Source organism: Trifolium pratense, linkage group LG6 (assembly GCF_020283565.1).
Source record: "Trifolium pratense cultivar HEN17-A07 linkage group LG6, ARS_RC_1.1, whole genome shotgun sequence".
NCBI lineage: Eukaryota > Viridiplantae > Streptophyta > Magnoliopsida > Fabales > Fabaceae > Trifolium > Trifolium pratense.
Genome location: NC_060064.1, coordinates 15919682 through 15937313, shown reverse-complemented (window position 1 = coordinate 15937313; position 17632 = coordinate 15919682). Strand labels below are relative to the sequence as shown.

At 35.2% G+C, this 17632-nt stretch overlaps 3 protein-coding genes and 1 pseudogene across 4 annotated transcripts; all 4 read left to right on the top strand.

Moving 5' to 3' along the window:
• Positions 1–234: 234 nt before the first annotated feature.
• Positions 235–4235, top strand: LOC123888307 (transcription initiation factor IIB-2-like). Its single transcript, XM_045937308.1, has 7 exons — positions 235–789; positions 1006–1030; positions 1769–1898; positions 1993–2126; positions 2617–2705; positions 3451–3527; positions 3925–4235. Exons 1-7 carry the CDS (start codon positions 437–439, stop codon positions 4056–4058), a joined length of 942 nt encoding a protein of 313 aa, XP_045793264.1. The 5' UTR covers positions 235–436; the 3' UTR covers positions 4059–4235.
• A 728-nt stretch (positions 4236–4963) lies between these two features.
• Positions 4964–9785, top strand: LOC123888306 (putative disease resistance protein RGA1). Of its 2 annotated transcripts, XM_045937307.1 has the most exons (3): positions 5960–7560; positions 7693–8923; positions 9469–9785. In XM_045937307.1, exons 1-2 carry the CDS (start codon positions 6306–6308, stop codon positions 8901–8903), a joined length of 2466 nt encoding a protein of 821 aa, XP_045793263.1. In that variant the 5' UTR covers positions 5960–6305; the 3' UTR covers positions 8904–8923; positions 9469–9785. The 2 variants fall into 2 exon arrangements, with proteins under 2 accessions (XP_045793262.1, XP_045793263.1); XM_045937306.1 differs by having other exon boundaries at positions 4964–8923.
• A 1208-nt stretch (positions 9786–10993) lies between these two features.
• On the top strand, positions 10994–14114 carry LOC123888305 (annotated as a pseudogene).
• Positions 14115–14368: 254 nt separating this feature from the next.
• On the top strand, positions 14369–16975 carry LOC123888303 (putative disease resistance protein RGA1). Its single transcript, XM_045937304.1, has 2 exons — positions 14369–15904; positions 15953–16975. The coding sequence occupies exons 1-2, from the start codon at positions 14369–14371 to the stop codon at positions 16973–16975; spliced, it is 2559 nt and encodes an 852-aa protein (XP_045793260.1).
• Positions 16976–17632: the final 657 nt, after the last annotated feature.

Genomic DNA, 17632 nt, shown 5'->3' with positions numbered 1-17632 from the left:
ACTAAACTAAAATCTTAACACTCTGAAATCGTCCAATCTAACGCAGCACGAAAGCCGCATGACCTTACCAAACCAACAAGTCTCACAAACCGAACCCACATTTTTCTTTTCTTTTTTATCTCATTTATTTATTCTTAATATTTATTTTCATTATTTTATTTATTTTCCATTATTGGTTAGTACTTTATTTCATCGCCGCCTATAAATACCAAACCCACATCTTCAATCAAATCCTCCATTATTTTTTCTTCTGTTTCAACTCGCGAAGAAGAAAAGAAACATAACGAACGCTTAACAAAAAAAAAAAAAAACGATACAAAATGAAAAATCTCACTTCGATCTAACAATAACTGAAAGAAGAAAAATTAAATTAAATCAAATCAATTTTCTCTACAAACCCTAGATTGCGAGAGAAAAGAGAAAAAGCTTCGCAACCATGTCCGATGCATTTTGCAGCGATTGCAAGCGAGCGACGGAGGTTGTGTTCGATCATTCCGCCGGTGATGCTGTTTGTTCGGAGTGTGGTCTTGTGCTTGAATCTCACTCCATTGATGAAACCTCTGAGTGGCGAACCTTCGCTAACGAATCCGGCGATAACGATCCTGTACGTGTTGGTGGTCCGAACAATCCTCTTCTCAGCGACGGTGGTTTGTCTACTGTCATTGCTAAACCTAACGGTGCATCTGGAGATTTTCTCTCGTCTTCTCTTGGTCGCTGGCAGAATCGCGGTTCGAATAATGATCGTGGCTTGATCCTTGCTTTCAAAACTATTGGCACCATGTCAGAGAGGTCAGCTAGGGTTTCATACAAAACATGTGTGATTGATTGATTGATTGAATCTCATAATTCAGTTTTCAAATTATTATGGTTGAACTTGAAATGAACTCTCGTAATTTGGTATTTTTCTTTATTATCATGTATGAGATTAGTTTTTTTTCATCATTTTTTTTGTTCATGATTGAGGAAATTGTGAATTTTTCTGACATTGTTGATGATTTTTTACAGGTTGGGACTCGTTCCAACAATCAAGGTATATTTCGTCTTCTATTTCGGTTTCTGTTTTTTTATTTTTTATTTTTATCTTCACATTGTGTTAATCATTAAAATTGAAGTTTCATGAATCTGTGTGTACGCACTGCAAATGTGATTTATTGATTGATGACTATGATTAACTCAAGCACGGAGATTTCAAACACTATGATATCATGCATCCACTGTTGTGGCATTTGTTAAATTAGATTAGAATTAGATAGTATTGGACTATCATGCTGATTGACAAGAATTTGTAGCGTGTATTATTAGTATTAGTATTCAAAGAAAAAACTGCAATGCTTTTTCTAATGTGGTTTGTAATTTTCATTGTCTGGCTATGATCTTTTTGAAATTCGTTGAGAATGGTGTAGAAGTTCTCCAGGAGGCAAACATTTAGATCCTGTATTGAAAATCTATGAATTGTTTGAAATTTTCTGTGGAAATTCACTTGGTTATAAGTTGGCGAAACTTCTCTGGCAATTTTTAATTTTTAATAAAGTGAGTAATGATGAGTGATGACTGAATGCTATGCTATCCGACGGAGAGAATGAGCTAGATAATGTTTCTTGATGTAGTCTGATGTGTCAAGCCTGTTAGAACAACTTTTTAGATTCTTTGTATTGTATCATTTGCACCTTGAAACAAAAGTTGCGGTTTTTTCTTATCTTCGACTTCAAATTTTGTGTAAAGTTAATATTTTTACTTCTCTTATGTTCTTTTTGCAATTGATTTAAAGGATCGAGCCAATGAGATATATAAGCGGGTTGAAGATCAGAAGTCTAGTAGGGGAAGAAATCAGGACGCGTTATTGGCTGCTTGCCTCTACATTGCTTGTCGACAAGAAGACAAGCCGCGCACTGTAAAGGGTACATCCTATGATTCTTTTAACATATAGATGCTTCCCTATACTTTTTTCCCTGTATACATGAGCCTCCCTGAACCCTGGTGAATTTCAAATAGAAATTTGCTCGATTGCCAATGGAGCTACCAAGAAGGAAATTGGCCGAGCAAAAGAATACATTGTGAAACAACTGGGTTTGGAGAATGGTGGTCAATCTGTAGAAATGGGAACAATTCATGCTGGGGACTTTATGGTGAGTTTTCTTTATTGTTGTGTACTTGTCTAGCACAGCTTTCTACTTCAATCAATGTGTAGTGCTGTAGCCCACTCACAAATCTTATCTTTGTATTATGGCTCTTAATAGCATATTTGGTCCCTTATCTTTATCTTAGGTTTCATGTTGGTCCTCTATGTTTTAAAAGTTTCCATTTGGTCCCTTATGTTACTTAGGTCAACTTAAGTTCGTCCTTTTTATTAAATTTTGAGGCAATTTCGTCTAACTTTCTGTTAAATTTGAGTTAATTTCGTCTAAAATTTCCACTTGACACCCTCCTAAGTTGTCAACGTATGCAAATTTGTTAGTTACATGGATGATTTGAACTGAAATTTGACTAAAAGGACTAAATTGAAACTTTTTAAACTTAAGGGGACCAAATTGAAATTTAAAATAAACATAAGGGACCAAATATGTAATTAAGCCTTGTATTATTTATTACTAACATATTTTTTCCCTCCAACTTTAGAGACGATTTTGTTCTAATCTTGGTATGAATCACCAAGCTATTAAAGCTGCTCAAGAATCTGTTCAGAAATCAGAAGAATTTGATATAAGGTAAATTTAAATTTGACTTATTTCTTCGGATTTTTAAATAATGAAAGAGATGTTCACCGGCTTGTCATATAGTGTAGCTTCTAAGAGAAAATTAGGTGGCAAAAGTGAGAACTCTGGGCAGGGTAGGGGTTCTGTAATAGAATGAAATCATCATCCAACGGTATTATCTTTAGTTTAGGGCTAAATCAGTATTCTAGGGTCTACACTGTGCAGATCAAGGTTAGATTTAACCCTAACAAAATGTTTTTAAGATCAATATCGTACGTAGGATGGGGTGTGGGATTGTTACAAGCATTGTAAGATTCTACCAAAATGAGAAGTTATACACACACAGTTCTAGAATATAGGCCGGGCAGTATCCTTCAGAAGTGAGAATGACTGGTTTAGTTTAGTTGTTGGTTGGATTGCACCGATGCCTTCAATGACCTCAGTACATCTACGCAGGAGGTTGAGTTTTGAGTGAATGGACAACTTGTGATTTTTGAAATATTTCAACTGAGCTATTCAATCAGTTATCTTATGACTATAAGAACAACTAATTTTTAAATTATTATATCTACTGTTAAGTTTGGTGGTGTCTGGTGAAACCATATATAATGATGGTTCACCTATTTAGGTTCAGTAATCATTCAACTTTCAGTCTATTTCACAGCACCTAAATTTTTTATGGATTCTTTACATTTTCACAATATTGAGATGAATATTATAATACAATAGTTGATACTAATAACATTTAATATGACAGGAGAAGTCCCATATCAATTGCTGCAGCTGTTATATACATCATTACTCAGCTTTCGGATGATAAAAAACCTCTCAAAGGTCTGTGACAGTTCTTCAAAAACATGAAATACAAACGGATTTGATTGCTTTATATGTTTATGAAAATTGCTTCTCCAAATTCATAGTATTGATGCCATGATTTTTTTAAACTGAAAAACATTTGTTATTTTTTAAACAAATTTTTAAAGTTGTACAAAGGACATGCAAAAAACACTCCATGCTGCTGCACCAATTAATTATGTGATCAAGTGCCATACAATACAATAAATTATACATATACTGAATACTGATGCTACAATTTGTATATATATCTATACATTTCAAATTTTTTTGGGGGAGTCAGATGTCATTGAAAAACTCATCCTGTGTATATTTAAGTTAAGTACTCAGCTCTATTTTATGGCAGCTAATTGCTAAAGCTATTGCTTTGTTGCAGATATATCAGTTGCCACAGGAGTTGCAGAAGGAACCATTAGGAACTCATACAAGGATCTTTATCCCCATGTTTCAAAGATAATACCAAGCTGGTATGCAAAGGAAGAGGATTTAAAGAACCTTTGCAGCCCTTAAAAAACAAAACAGTAGCGGCCATATTTAAACAACCTAGATGTCATTGAAACAGTTGTATTGGATGTATTGAACTTTTGTTTACTTTTTGTCTGAAATGAAAGCGCCTCTTAATTATTATAATAATAATTATAATTATAATTTTGAAATTTCTGTTGTAATTAATTGCTTCGATGGATATCCTTTAGCCTCCCCATTCAATTTGATATCTTTAGATAAAACTTGCAAGACCTTGTTGACAAGTACAGATTATCCCCTAATGGTGCTGAAATCATTGGGGTATATCTTTGGTGTCCAATTTATTTAAGGTGGTTCATGATATTTGATTGGCAATTTTTATATTATATATTTGGTACAACTTGGCAATTTTATTAGAACTGCTTTGGTTGTTTGCTTTTTGTTGTAATACAAGGTTGCAAGACCCTTTGAAGACTTTGAAAAGTAAAATGAAAGTAGAAAAGGTATGAACTTCACTTAATCAGAAAGCCTTTTTAATTTTTTATTTATTTATGTAACAATTTTTTTTTTTTGAAACAAAATTGTATAACAATTTAAAAGGTACACAAAGTGGAACACCATTTAAGAGTGGAAATAGGTTCGACAAAGACTTTGCTTAAAATTGTTTGGTATGTGTTACGTAAAAATTCATCCAAGTATAACTTGATGCCATATATTGCTTAAATTTATGTAGAGGTGTAGGATAGGAGGGATAAAATGTTTATTAAGTATTAGCATTAAAAAAAATTATAATTGAGTGATGTGTATACATGAATCTCACTTAAGTACCAAAAAATGGAGTTCTCTATTGTAGATGTCACTGTCATACCATGTAAGCTTCCATATATCCTTTGGATCTGAATCCTCTCCCGTGTTTGCCTCTCCTGTGCAGTTTTTAACCGTTGGATTGATCCAACAGTTGATTGACAAAAAGATAATTAAAGAAGAGAGAAACTTCATCTTCTTCAATTTCCCAAGGATCCAGATCCATATCTCATGTCATAAAAGTAAATCTAATGTCAATTATAAGGATTTGAAATTGCCCTTTCTTCACCTGCCTCCTCCTCATCCTCTCTTCCTTTCTCCAGAACCATAAGAAGAGGCATAAATTTGATAAGGCATCATTGCATTTATAAACATCCTATATAATGCAACAATTATCAATGATCCAGATATGATATATGCAGCATAAGGAGACAATGCAGGTCCAGAATATTCTTGTGATAAGGTCTAATTCATTCATTAAAATATCTCTTATTACCAGCAAATTGATGCAGTAAAACACACTCAATGTCAAAATGAATATTAAAAATAAAATAAATAAAATAATCTTTGTGAAGAGTATAGTTTGCAATAGCTTCTTGAAAAACACAGTCCGCGATTCCTATGAAATAATATCATTTGCTTCCATATCTAAATCAAACTAAGTTGAGGTAGGAAACTAGTGGAAACTTCTTCTGTAGTTCTGTGGTCTTTTCCTCCTGGTTTATTGACCAAAACTGTGAATGTAAGAATACAAAACAGTTCAATATTATCTTGAGGATTTGCTCCGGTGGTTGGTAATTTGAACCATCACATTTTCATTCATTTTTTATCTTTTCTCTTTGCTTTATTTTATTTTTTTCACATCCACAAATGTATGTATGATACTACTGCCCTGTATTCCGTGTATAAGTAAACTATTTCTATAACAAAAAATTAAATAAAGCCGAGCTGTTTTCATATGAGCTATAAGTTGTTTTTATAAGCTAGTTTAGGAAAATAAGCCGAAACAAGTTTTACAAGTACTTATGTCTGGTATATAAAGTCAAATAAGCCTATCCAAACAAAGCCCTGGTATTAGAAGAGCAGTTTAGCTTACATCATCCAATCACATTCATCTTTGTCACGGTAAGGTTCCATAACAAATTCAGGGAAGCAAGCAGAACAAAGAAAAGTCACATGCCACCAACCTTTGAGTACTTCAAACTTGTGCTGATGCAAGCTTGTACTTTTTTTAACAGACACTACTCATTGGAATCTTAATTTCTTCAAACAATAAACAACTTGGTAAGTTGCATATAAACAACAAACAACTTGGTCCACGTGACTAAAATAAGTTGGTTGACTTAGACCAGACCAGACTGGCAACCTTTGTCAGTTGACTTCAGTATATATAGTCTGGAGTTGAAGGTACAATTATTAACACAACCACAACCACAACCACAAACCTACATCCCAATCCATTTCTGCTATTTCCCGGTTAACCTTGACATGGCTGAAACATTCTTGTTTGATATTACTCATTCACTGTTAGGGAAGCTTGCTTCTTATGCTTTTGAAGAAGTTGCTCGTGCCTATGGTGTGTACGACGATCTACAAGAGATCAAAGACACTCTGTCAATTATCAGAAGTCTTTTGTTAGATGCGGAGGAGAAGAAGAATCAGCAGCATGCTTTGCGTGAATGGCTAAGGCAGGTTCAAAACATATGCTTTGATGCTGAAGATGTTTTGGATGAATTTAGTTGGCAAGTCAAGCTAAAACAAGCTGAGGAAGTTTCTGGAAGTACTAGGATGAAGGTACGCCGTTATGCTTCTTCGTCTAATCCACTTGCTTTCCGTTTTAAAATGGCACATCAAATTAAAGATATTAGAGGTAGATTGAATAAAGCGGCAGCTAATGGAACTGGGTTTGGGCTCGTGGGAATTGGTGTTGAGCCTGGAATTGCTGTGCAAAGGAGAGAGATGACTCATTCCCATATTGATGCTTCAAGTGTAATAGGGAGGGAGAAGGACAAGGAAGCAATTATCCAGCTTTTGATGCAACCACATCCTCACAGTGAAGGTGGTAACAGCCTGTGTGTTATTCCCATTGTGGGTATTGGAGGCCTGGGAAAGACAACACTTGCAAAGTTGGTGTTCAATGATACGAGGATGGATGAACTTTTCCAATTGAAGATGTGGGTGTGTGTTTCTGATGATTTTGATCTCAAGAAGATCGTTCTTAAAGTCATCAACTCAGCTTCTGCCGCTTCTACTCTCGATTCAGCTTCAACTGTTGCTCACCAAGAGAACATAAGCCACCTTGAAATTGAGCAGCTACAAAGTCGTCTGAGACGTAAACTTTTTGACAAAAAGTTTTTACTTGTGTTAGATGATATATGGAATGATGATCGTGTAAAATGGACTGACTTGAAAGATTTGTTAAAAGTTGGCACAGCAGGAAGCAAAATCATGGCGACAACACGCAGCAACTCAATTGCTTCGATGATGGGTACGGTTCCCTCCTATGTTTTAAAAGGTCTTTCCACCAATAAATGTTTATCTCTGTTTGTCAAATGGGCTTTCAAGGAAGGAGAGGAAGAAAAGTATCCAAATCTAGTCGAGATTGGGAAAGAAATTGTGAAAAAATGCGCAGGGGTTCCACTTGCTGTGAGAACATTAGGAAGTTCCTTGTTTTCAAACTTTGATTTGCACAAGTGGGAATTTGTAAGAGACGATGGATTATGGAATTTAAAAATGAAGAAAGGTGATGTCCTACCAGCACTACAATTAAGCTATGATCAAATGCCATCTTATTTGAGGCAATGTTTTTCTTTTTTTTCCCTTTATCCCAAAGATTTTACATTCCATAGTGATGAAATTATAAATCTTTTGGCAGCCCTTGGATTTGTTCAACCCCAAAATGGAAGTGATAAGATAGAGAGGATTGTAAGAGAGTATATGGATGAATTAAATTCAAGATCATTTCTCGAGGATTTCAGAGACTACGGCTACGGTTACAAGTTCAAAGTACATGATTTGGTACATGATCTTGCAATATATGTTGCGAGAGAGGACTTCTTCGTAAAGGTAATCTCCGACACTCAAAATATACCAGAGCAAGCAAGACATTTATCAATTTTGAAAAATGTTTCACTTGACCATGCTTTGTTCCCCAAGTCCAAAAGAGTGAGAAGTATATTACATCCTGTTCAAGGAGTGGGTCTTCAAAGTGAAGATCTCTTGAATAAATGGATATTAAGATACAAATACATAGTGTATTTAGATTTAAGTAACTCCTCTTTTCACACACTGCCAAATTCAGTTTCCAAATTGAAGCACCTGTGTGTTCTCTATATTCGACATAACCACCAAATCAAAAGACTTCCCCGTTCTATTTGCAAACTCCGATGTTTGCAAGTTTTGTCCCTGATTGGATGCACAGAACTTGAAACATTGCCTGAAGGAATCGAGAAGCTGGCAAGCCTTCGACAACTGTATATAACCACAAAACAGTTAGTTCTGTCACTGGATGAAATTGCAAGCTTGAAACACCTTCAAGCTTTGAGTTTATATCATTGTGACAATATGGATTTTATGTTCATAGGGGCACAAGCACAACTCAATTCCCTTGAAGCATTGTATATTCGATCCTGTAAGAGTTTGAAGTCGTTACCGCTTTTTGCTTTCCCAAAATTGCAAACGCTGTTAATTGAAGATTGTCAGATGTTCAACCTGTCGTTGAACAATGAAGGACCAATCCGAAGATCGAGGATCAAACATCTTCATCTTAAGCGTTTTCCACAGCTTCTGAATCTGCCTAGATGGATTGAAGGTGCAGTAGATACTTTAGAGACCTTGAGAATTCGAAAATTTTCAAATCTCACGATGCTTCCTGAGTGTCTAACATCAATGGCTAATCTCAAGAGCCTCTATATTGATTGCTGTCCTCAACTTATGAGTCTTCCAAGTGACATGCATCGTCTCACTGCACTTGAAGAATTTCGCATATATCGTTCTCCTGAATTGTGCCGAAAATGTCGGCCCCCATCTGGGGAGTACTGTCCCATGATTGGTCGCATCAAGCGAGTTTCTGTCGGAAAACAATGATGAAGTCATCGAACTTGAAGGTAAACATGTTAGTGTCTGTTTGTTCATAAATTGTTTCTTTCGTTTGTATATCATTTCAAAGAAATAGATGCTGATCTGGTTGTATATCCTAAACCATATTCTAGTTGAAAACATGTGGTTAGAGCTGAAATCGAATATTTTATATATGATGTAAGCATGATGCTGTATGGTTTTATTAACACTGAACTAGATGTTATTATTAACCATGATGATTCCTAATCACACCTAGTATAATGAGGCTGTGCTGTACAAGGTTTGCCGAGTAGGATGATTATTGATTAGTTATGGATTGGTTATTTCCATTAGTTATTTCTAGTAATGTCGGTTGGTTCAAAGTTTAAAGCAATGCAACAGATTTGCTTAAACTTGACTCAACTCTTTCTGTAGGAGTCCTTTTCACCAATAGAATGAGATCACATTTCCAACTTCGAATATTAACAATGTCAGAACTTTCATAGTGATACGGTTTCATGAAAAAAATAAGCGTATGTTTGGTACATATCAGCAAAAGAAGATTTTTGAGTAACATCTGCTTTATTTATAGGGCAAGGTAGATGATTTGTGGGTTCAGAAGGTCCAGCATTCAGAAAAGGGAGAGCACACCAGTGGTTGATGATGTTGGAGAACAACACTTTTCTTAGGAAGTTTGATTATTCTATTCCATTCTACATTCTGAGTATTCACAATTCACAAACATATTTATGAAAACTCAGCATTTGTCATTTGTTCAATTTGAAGGTGATTTAATTGACTTGTACAATAATATATTATGTAATAATGTAAATATGCACTAAACTTATTCTTTCCCAATGAAAGAGTGGAACTGAGCCTAATGCTGAATATCCTCTCCTTTATAAGCAAGTCATGATTTATGTAGCCAAACAAGTTAGAAGTGTGTGAGATTGTAGGGTAACCTTTTTTTGCTTGCATACTCTCACTGTTAAACCTTTACAAGATACATAAAGCTTGAAAGATTAACAAAATATATATTAGTCCTAGTTAGTATCTGATAACATGGTAACAACCACAAAACACATTTTACATCTCTTAAAATTATAAAAACCGATCTTCATTCTATTTGAAGGCTGATCATATTGTATGAAAAATATTAATTTAACATTTTCAGATACAGAAAATTTCAAAACTGGAGTTCAGAGTTGTCTGAGGCCTTGACCACTATATTCCTCATTGCTGCTGAAATTTCTTCATTTTGAAGGATGGTCTCAACAGTTTACTATCTGCTTTTAATAAGCTTGCAATTTATCACTGTCCTAAATTGTCATCTTTAAAGGATACATTACTTCCCCTAATGGAGTTCAGATATACCTTCCAATATCATCTGTCCTAAACTATATGGAATATACTGACTTATAGATGATGAATACTATTATTGATCCAAAATATCTAACAGTAATCAATCACTAATTAATTGATGATGCTTAAAGGTAGAGGAGGAGGGAAGCCCATATATTAGGCTTTTAATTAATAGTTATATAAACTACATTACTTATTTCATAATGTATGCTAAATATTTGGCAAAATAATCACCATGAAACTTTTGAGTCACTGTATTTACGTTTTGGATTGGCAGGTTTTGTTGGAGTGTTTTAAAAATATGAAATGGGGATACATGAGTTAAATGCCTTAACTCTTTGCTCATGTCTCCAATAAGTTTATACAACTATTATTCAATAAATGCAAGAAGTTTGAAAGATCAATCAATAACTTATTGATCCTAATTAAGAGAAAAAAGTATGTTTTTGTGAAACTAGCAGCACTTCTGGTTGCAAGCTCTAATTGTCAAATCTTTGCAACCGGTATTAATCTATAGATGCATGTGATTTGAAAGATCAACCAAAAAATTTATTAATTCTCATTAGCCTCGGCGACAACTCTCGAACAACCACAAAATTTTATAAATCATTTTAAGGGAATAAAATATACATGTTTAATTATTCTGGCGTTAGTGCTTATGCTAGCTTTGTTTTTTTGCCACTTTTTAAAAATCTCTTCATTGTTTCTTCCAACAACTTGTTGTTTTACCCCCATAATTGGCAAGTAAATAAAGATGGCTATTATTGCTATATTATTGATATGAAGAAGGCACAGCCGCCACAACAAAAATCTTAGACACCGTTATAAAAAAAAATAAAAATCTTAGACACCAAAAGCATACCAGATCTTTCCTCATTACCATGCCAGAATTATTTGTCTTCGATATTGCTGATTCTCTGCTCGGAAAGCTTGCTTCCTATGCTTATGAAGAAGCTTCTCGAGCATATGGTGTGTATAAAGATCTACAAGGGTTCAAAGACACTTTGAAAATTGTCAATGGTGTGCTGTTGGATGCTGAGCACAAGAAGGACCAAAAGCATGGGCTGCGTGAATGGCTGAGACAGATTCAAAATATATGCTTTGATGCTGAAGATGTATTGGATGAATTTGAGCTGCAAGACAAGCGAAAGCAAGTTGTAGAAGCTTCTGGAAGCACATCAAATAAGAGATATTAGGTCCAGATTGGATAAGGTAGCATCAGATGGGACCAAGTTTGGACTTGCAACCATCAATGTCGATCTCGGACTTGATGTCCAAAGGAGAGATATGACATATCCTGATGTCGATGCTTCAAGTGTAATAGGAAGAGAGGGCGACAAGGAAGAAATTATGAAGCTTCTGATGCAACCGTATCTTCACGGTGATGGTGATCAAAGTCTGTGTGTTATTCCCATAGTAGTAATTGGAGGCTTGGGAAAAACCACACTTGCAAAGTTGGTGTTCAATGATAAGAGGGTGGATCAACTTTTCCAATTGAAGATGTGGGTATGCATCTCGGACGACTTTGATATCAGGCAGATAATTATTAACATCATCAACTCAGGTTCAGCTCCAAGTGTTGCTTTTTCTCACCAAGAAAATATTAATAGCTTAGGTATGGTGCACCTTGTAAGTCATCTGAGATCTAAAATTTCTGGTCAGAAGTTTTTACTCGTGTTAGATGACATATGGAATGATGATCGTGTAAAATGGATTGAGTTGAAAGATTTGATAAAAGTTGGCGCACCGGGTAGTAAAGTTATGGTGACAACACGTAGCAATTCAATTGCTTCAATGATGGGAACTCTACCCTCATACATTTTGGAAGGTCTTTCTCTAGATAACTGTATATCTCTATTTCTGAAATGGGCATTTAAAGAAGGTGAAGAAGAAAAATATCCAAATCTATTGGAGATAGGAAAAGAAATTGTGAAAAAATGTCAAGGAGTTCCACTAGCTGTAAAAACATTAGGAAGTTCATTGTTTTCAAAATTTGATTTAAATAAGTGGATATTTGTAAGAGACTCTGAGTTATGGAATCTAGAACAAAAGAAAGATGACATTTTACCTGCACTGAAGTTAAGCTATGATCAATTGCCATCCTATTTGAGACAATGTTTTGCCTATTTTTCTCTCTATCCCAAAGATTATACCTTCAGTAATTATGAAATTCAAAATCTTTGGATAGCACATGGATTAGTTCATTCTCGGAATGGAAGTCAAGAACTAGAGGATGTTGCAAGAGAATATATAGATGAGTTAAACTCACGATTATTTCTGCATGACTTTAACGACTTCAGCATTATTTGCGAGTTCAAAGTACATGATTTGATACATGATCTTGCACTTTATGTTGCAAAAGCGGAATTTGTAGTGTCAGACAACCATACTCAGAACATTTCTGAGCAAGCAAGACATTTGCCAATTGTTGGAAATAATTCACAAGGCCATGTTTTGTTTCCGAAGTCACGAAGTGTAAGAACTATACTATTTCCCATCAAAGGAGTGGGTCTTGATAGTGGAACTGTATTAGATACATGGATATCAAGATACAAATATTTAAGATATTTGGATCTTAGTGATTCTTCATTTGAGACTCTACCCTATTCAATTGCTAAATTGGAAAACCTCCGAGCTCTCATTCTTTTTGGTAACTGTAAAATCAAAAACCTCCCCCGTTCTATTTGCGAACTCCAAAATTTGCAAATTTTATCATTATATGGATGCACTGAACTTGAAATACTGCCTGAAGGATTAGGGAATTTGATCAGCCTGCGACGACTGGTTATATCCACAAAACAGTCTGTCTTGTCAATTAATGAATTTGCAAAAATGAAACACCTTAGAACTTTGGGTTTTTATTTTTGTGTCAATTTGAAGTTTTTGTTTAGCAAGGCTCAACTCTCATCCCTTCAAACATTGCTTGTTGTATCATGTGGGAGCCTGGAGTCCTTACCTCTTTCTATGTTCCCTAATTTAGAGACTCTATATATTGGTGACTGTAAGAACTTAAACTTGTTTGCTGACAACGAAATACCAATTCAAACATCGAGGATGAAACATTTGTTTATTGGGGATTTTCCGCAGCTTCTGGCATTGCCGGGATGGATCGTAGGTGCTTCAAACACTTTAGAGACCTTGGAAATTAGCAATTTTCCTAATCTTAAGATTTTTTCAGAGTGTTTAACCACAATGTCTCGTCTTAAGAGGCTCTATATTAGTGACTGTCCTCAAGTGTTGAGTCTTCCAAGTGACATGCATCGCCTCAATGCCCTTGAAGATCTGCGCATATACGGTTGTCCGGAGTTGTATAAAAAATATCAGCCGCAATGTGGTGAGTACTGGTCCATGATTTCCCACATCAAACAAGTTTTCATTGGAGAAGCAAGAGGAGAGGGAGAATGAAGTTATTGACCTTCTTGAAGGTAAACATATTCGTCTGTCATTTCCTTGCATGACTATTAAAATTAGAAATTTTCCTTTAAAATCGATCTCCATAATTTTAACTCTTCTTTTGAGCGTCTTTTTCAACAATAAAATGAGAACGCATAATTCCAACAGTAAAATTTTGTGATTTTTCATTAAAAAAATATAGTAACATTTCCTTTATTTACCCGGCAAGGTAGGTGATGAGGCTGACGGATATGCAGCTTGAAGGTACAGGCAGTAAGTGAAGGAAGTTCTCTAAAAGTTGCAAGTGCAGTTATTTAGATGGAAGTTGCTGATCAAGAGTCTTTTGTTTTTGACACTTTGTAGACATGCCATGGCATTGGCATATAACCAGTTAAGCCCCAAAGAAACAAAATCTCCACTTTTCAACGAACCTTTAATAATCAACACAGCTAAGCAAACAAAAGTCAAATGCCACCAACCTTTGTGTGCTTCAATTTTTTATTGTACTTGAAATTTGTTGTCATGTTTAATGCTTATTCTACTGACGTGACATTGTATTATTGCATTGGTTCACCTATGAATAAAATAAGTTGGTATCACTGTCTAGATTGGCAATCTTTGTTAGTTGACTTTTGAATGTTTATATGAACAAAGATTGTATCTGAAGTTGCTATTACCAAAACCACATACTTACATTCCAACTTCATTTCTTCTCTTTCACAATTTACATTAAAAACATGGCAGAATCATTTGTGTTTGATATTGCTGATTCACTGCTAGGGAAGCTTGCTTCTTATGCCTATGATGAAGTTTCTCGAGCTTATGGTGTGTTTGATGATCTAAAAGAGATCAAAAACACTTTGTCAATTGTCAGAGGTCTTATTTTAGATGCTGAGTATAAGAAGGACAAAAAGCACGGGCTGCGAGAATGGATGAGACAGATTCAAAACATCTGCTCTGATGCTGAAGACGTATTTGATGGATTTGAGTTCCAACACAAGAGGAAGGAAGTTGTCGCAACTTCTAACAGCACTCAGATGAAGGTACGACACTTCTTTTCTTCCTCTAATCCAATTGTTTTCCGTCCTAGGATGGCACTTCAAATCAAAGACATTAGGGACAGATTGAATAAGGTAGCAGCTGATGGGAACAATTTTGGTCTTGGGAAAATCGATGTTGGTCCTGAACTTGTTTTGCAAAGGAGAGAATTGACTCACTCCCATGTTGATCCTTTAAGTGTAATTGGGAGGGAGAATGATAAGGAAGAAATTATCAAGGTTTTGATGCAACCACATCCTCATGGTGATGGTGATGGTGACAAAAGTTTGTGTGTTATTCCCATTGTGGGAATTGGAGGCTTGGGAAAGACCACTCTTGCAAAGTTGGTTTACAATGATAAAAGGATGGATGATCTTTTTCAGTTGAAGATGTGGACTTGTGTCTCTGATGATTTTGACATCAGTCAAATAATTATTAAAATCATCAACTCCGTTTCTGCTTCAACGTTCACTCCAGTTTCAGCTCCACCGAGTCTTGCTCCTGGTCACCAAAAAAACATCAATAATTTCGATATTGAGCAGCTACAAAGTTGTTTAAGACCAAAACTTGTTGGTCAGAAGTTTTTGCTTGTGCTAGATGATATATGGAATGATGATCGTGCAAAATGGATTGAGTTGATAGATTTGATAAAAGTCGGTGCAACAGGAAGCAAAATCATAGTGACGACACGTAGCAACTCAGTTGCTTCAATGATGGGTACAATTCCCTCGTACGTTTTGGAAGGTCTTTCTCTAGGGGATTGTTTATCGTTGTTTGTCAAATGGGCATTTAAGGAAGGTGAAGTAATTAAATATCCAGATCAAGTGGAGATTGGAAAAGAAATCGTGAAAAAATGTGCAGGAGTTCCGCTTGCTGTGAGAACATTAGGAAGTTCCTTATTCTCAAAATATGATTTAAAAAAGTGGCGATTTGTGAGAGATTCTGAGATATGGAACTTAGAACAGAAGAAAGATGATATTTTGCCTGCATTAAAGTTAAGCTATGATCAAATGTCATCTTGTTTGAGGCAATGCTTTGCTTACTTTTCCCTTTATCCCAAAGATTATACGTTTTCTTGTGATGATATTACTAGGCTTTGGATAGCTCTTGGATTAGTACAGTCTCAGAATGGGAATGAGAAACTGAAGGATATTGCAAGAGAATATCTAGACGAGTTAAATTCTAGATCATTTCTTCAATATTACGATAACATTAATATTCCTGACTATTTCAAAGTACATGATTTGATACATGATCTTGCTGTGTATGTTGCAAAAGAGGAGTGTGTAACAGTGGACTCACATACTAGGAATGTACCTGAACACGCAAGACACTTATCAATTGTTGAAAAAATTTCAGCAGACAATGCTTTGTTCCCCAAGTCCAGAAGTTTGAGAACTATATTATTTCCCATCGAAGGAGTGGGTCTTGACATGGGAACTTTGTTGGATACTTGGATATCAAGATACAAATACTTACGATATTTAGATTTAAGATATTCTTCCTTCAACACCCTGCCTAAGTCAATTGCTAAATTGGAGCACTTGCGAGTTCTCGACCTTACTCATAATTTGAATATCAGAAGACTTCCCCATTCTATTTGCAAACTCCATAATTTGCAAGTCTTGAAACTCACTGGATGCACGGAGCTTGAAACATTGCCTCAAGGGTTGGGGTTGTTGATTAGCCTTCGGGAACTTTACATAACCACAAAGCAATCAGTTATGTCATTGACAGAATTTGCAAACTTGAACCACCTTCAAGATTTGACTTTTCATAATTGTGACAATATGAAGTTTCTATTCAGCGAGGCACAACAACTATCTTCCCTTGAAATATTGTCTGTTAGTTCATGTGGTAGCCTAGAGTCCTTACCTCTCTTTATTTTTCCTAAACTACAGACTCTGATTATTTCAGACTGTCAGATGATAAACTTGTCGTTGTACAACGAAAGTCCAATCCAAAGTTTGACGATGAAGCAATTATATATTGGAAATCTTACGGGGCTTCTGACATTTTCTGGTTGGATTGAAGGTGTTGTAGATACTTTAGAGACCTTACAAATTTATGAACTTCCCAATCTTAAGACACTTCCCGAGTGTCTAACAAGAATGACTCGTCTTAAGAGGCTTCAGATGTTTGACTGCCCTCAACTGTTGAGTCTTCCAAGTGATCTTCATCGCCTCACTGCCCTTGAAAATTTAGTCATATATGATTGTTCTAAATTGTTCCAAAAATATCAGCCTCAGCTTGGTGAGTACTGGCACAAGATTGCTCACATAAAAAATATTGAGGTGGACGAATGAAGTCATATCTCCCCTTTAAGGTAAATATATCACACTATCATTTCCATGACCCCTTTCTAAGTTTGGGCTAAAAATATTTTCTTTTAAAAGTAACATTTCCTTTATTTTTTAAAAGTAAAGGAAACATTTCCTTTAAGTTTGGCACAAGATTAAAAGAGAGTATATTTTTTAAAAGTAACATTTCCTTTATTTACCGGGCAGGGTAGGTGATGAGGCTGGAGTGGAAAGGGGATATGCAGCTTGAAGGGAGATCCAGTGAAGACAGTTATATAAGAGTTGTATTGTAATCATAAGTCACTTGTGATTGTTTTGATTAATCATGGAAGTAGAGCTTTGTCTCAATTAATTGTAATTAAGCAACTATCTACGGATCAAAACTTTGGAAGTAGATCTATATATTCATTATTATTCTCCATTTACAAATATTTTCAGATAATCAACATAAAATCAAAAGTTATAGATGACCAATTCACAGAGTTTCTAGTTGGCCATTCACTTCAAATTCAACTAATATGAAATAGCAAGTTTGTCAAAAAAAAAAAATCAAATAGCAAATGATAATACTATTTCCACAGCTATCAGGAGTCTTTATAATTAAGAGTTTCTAGTCTGCATTAACAGCATAGCATGATGGCTTTTTTTATTCCTGCCATCTTC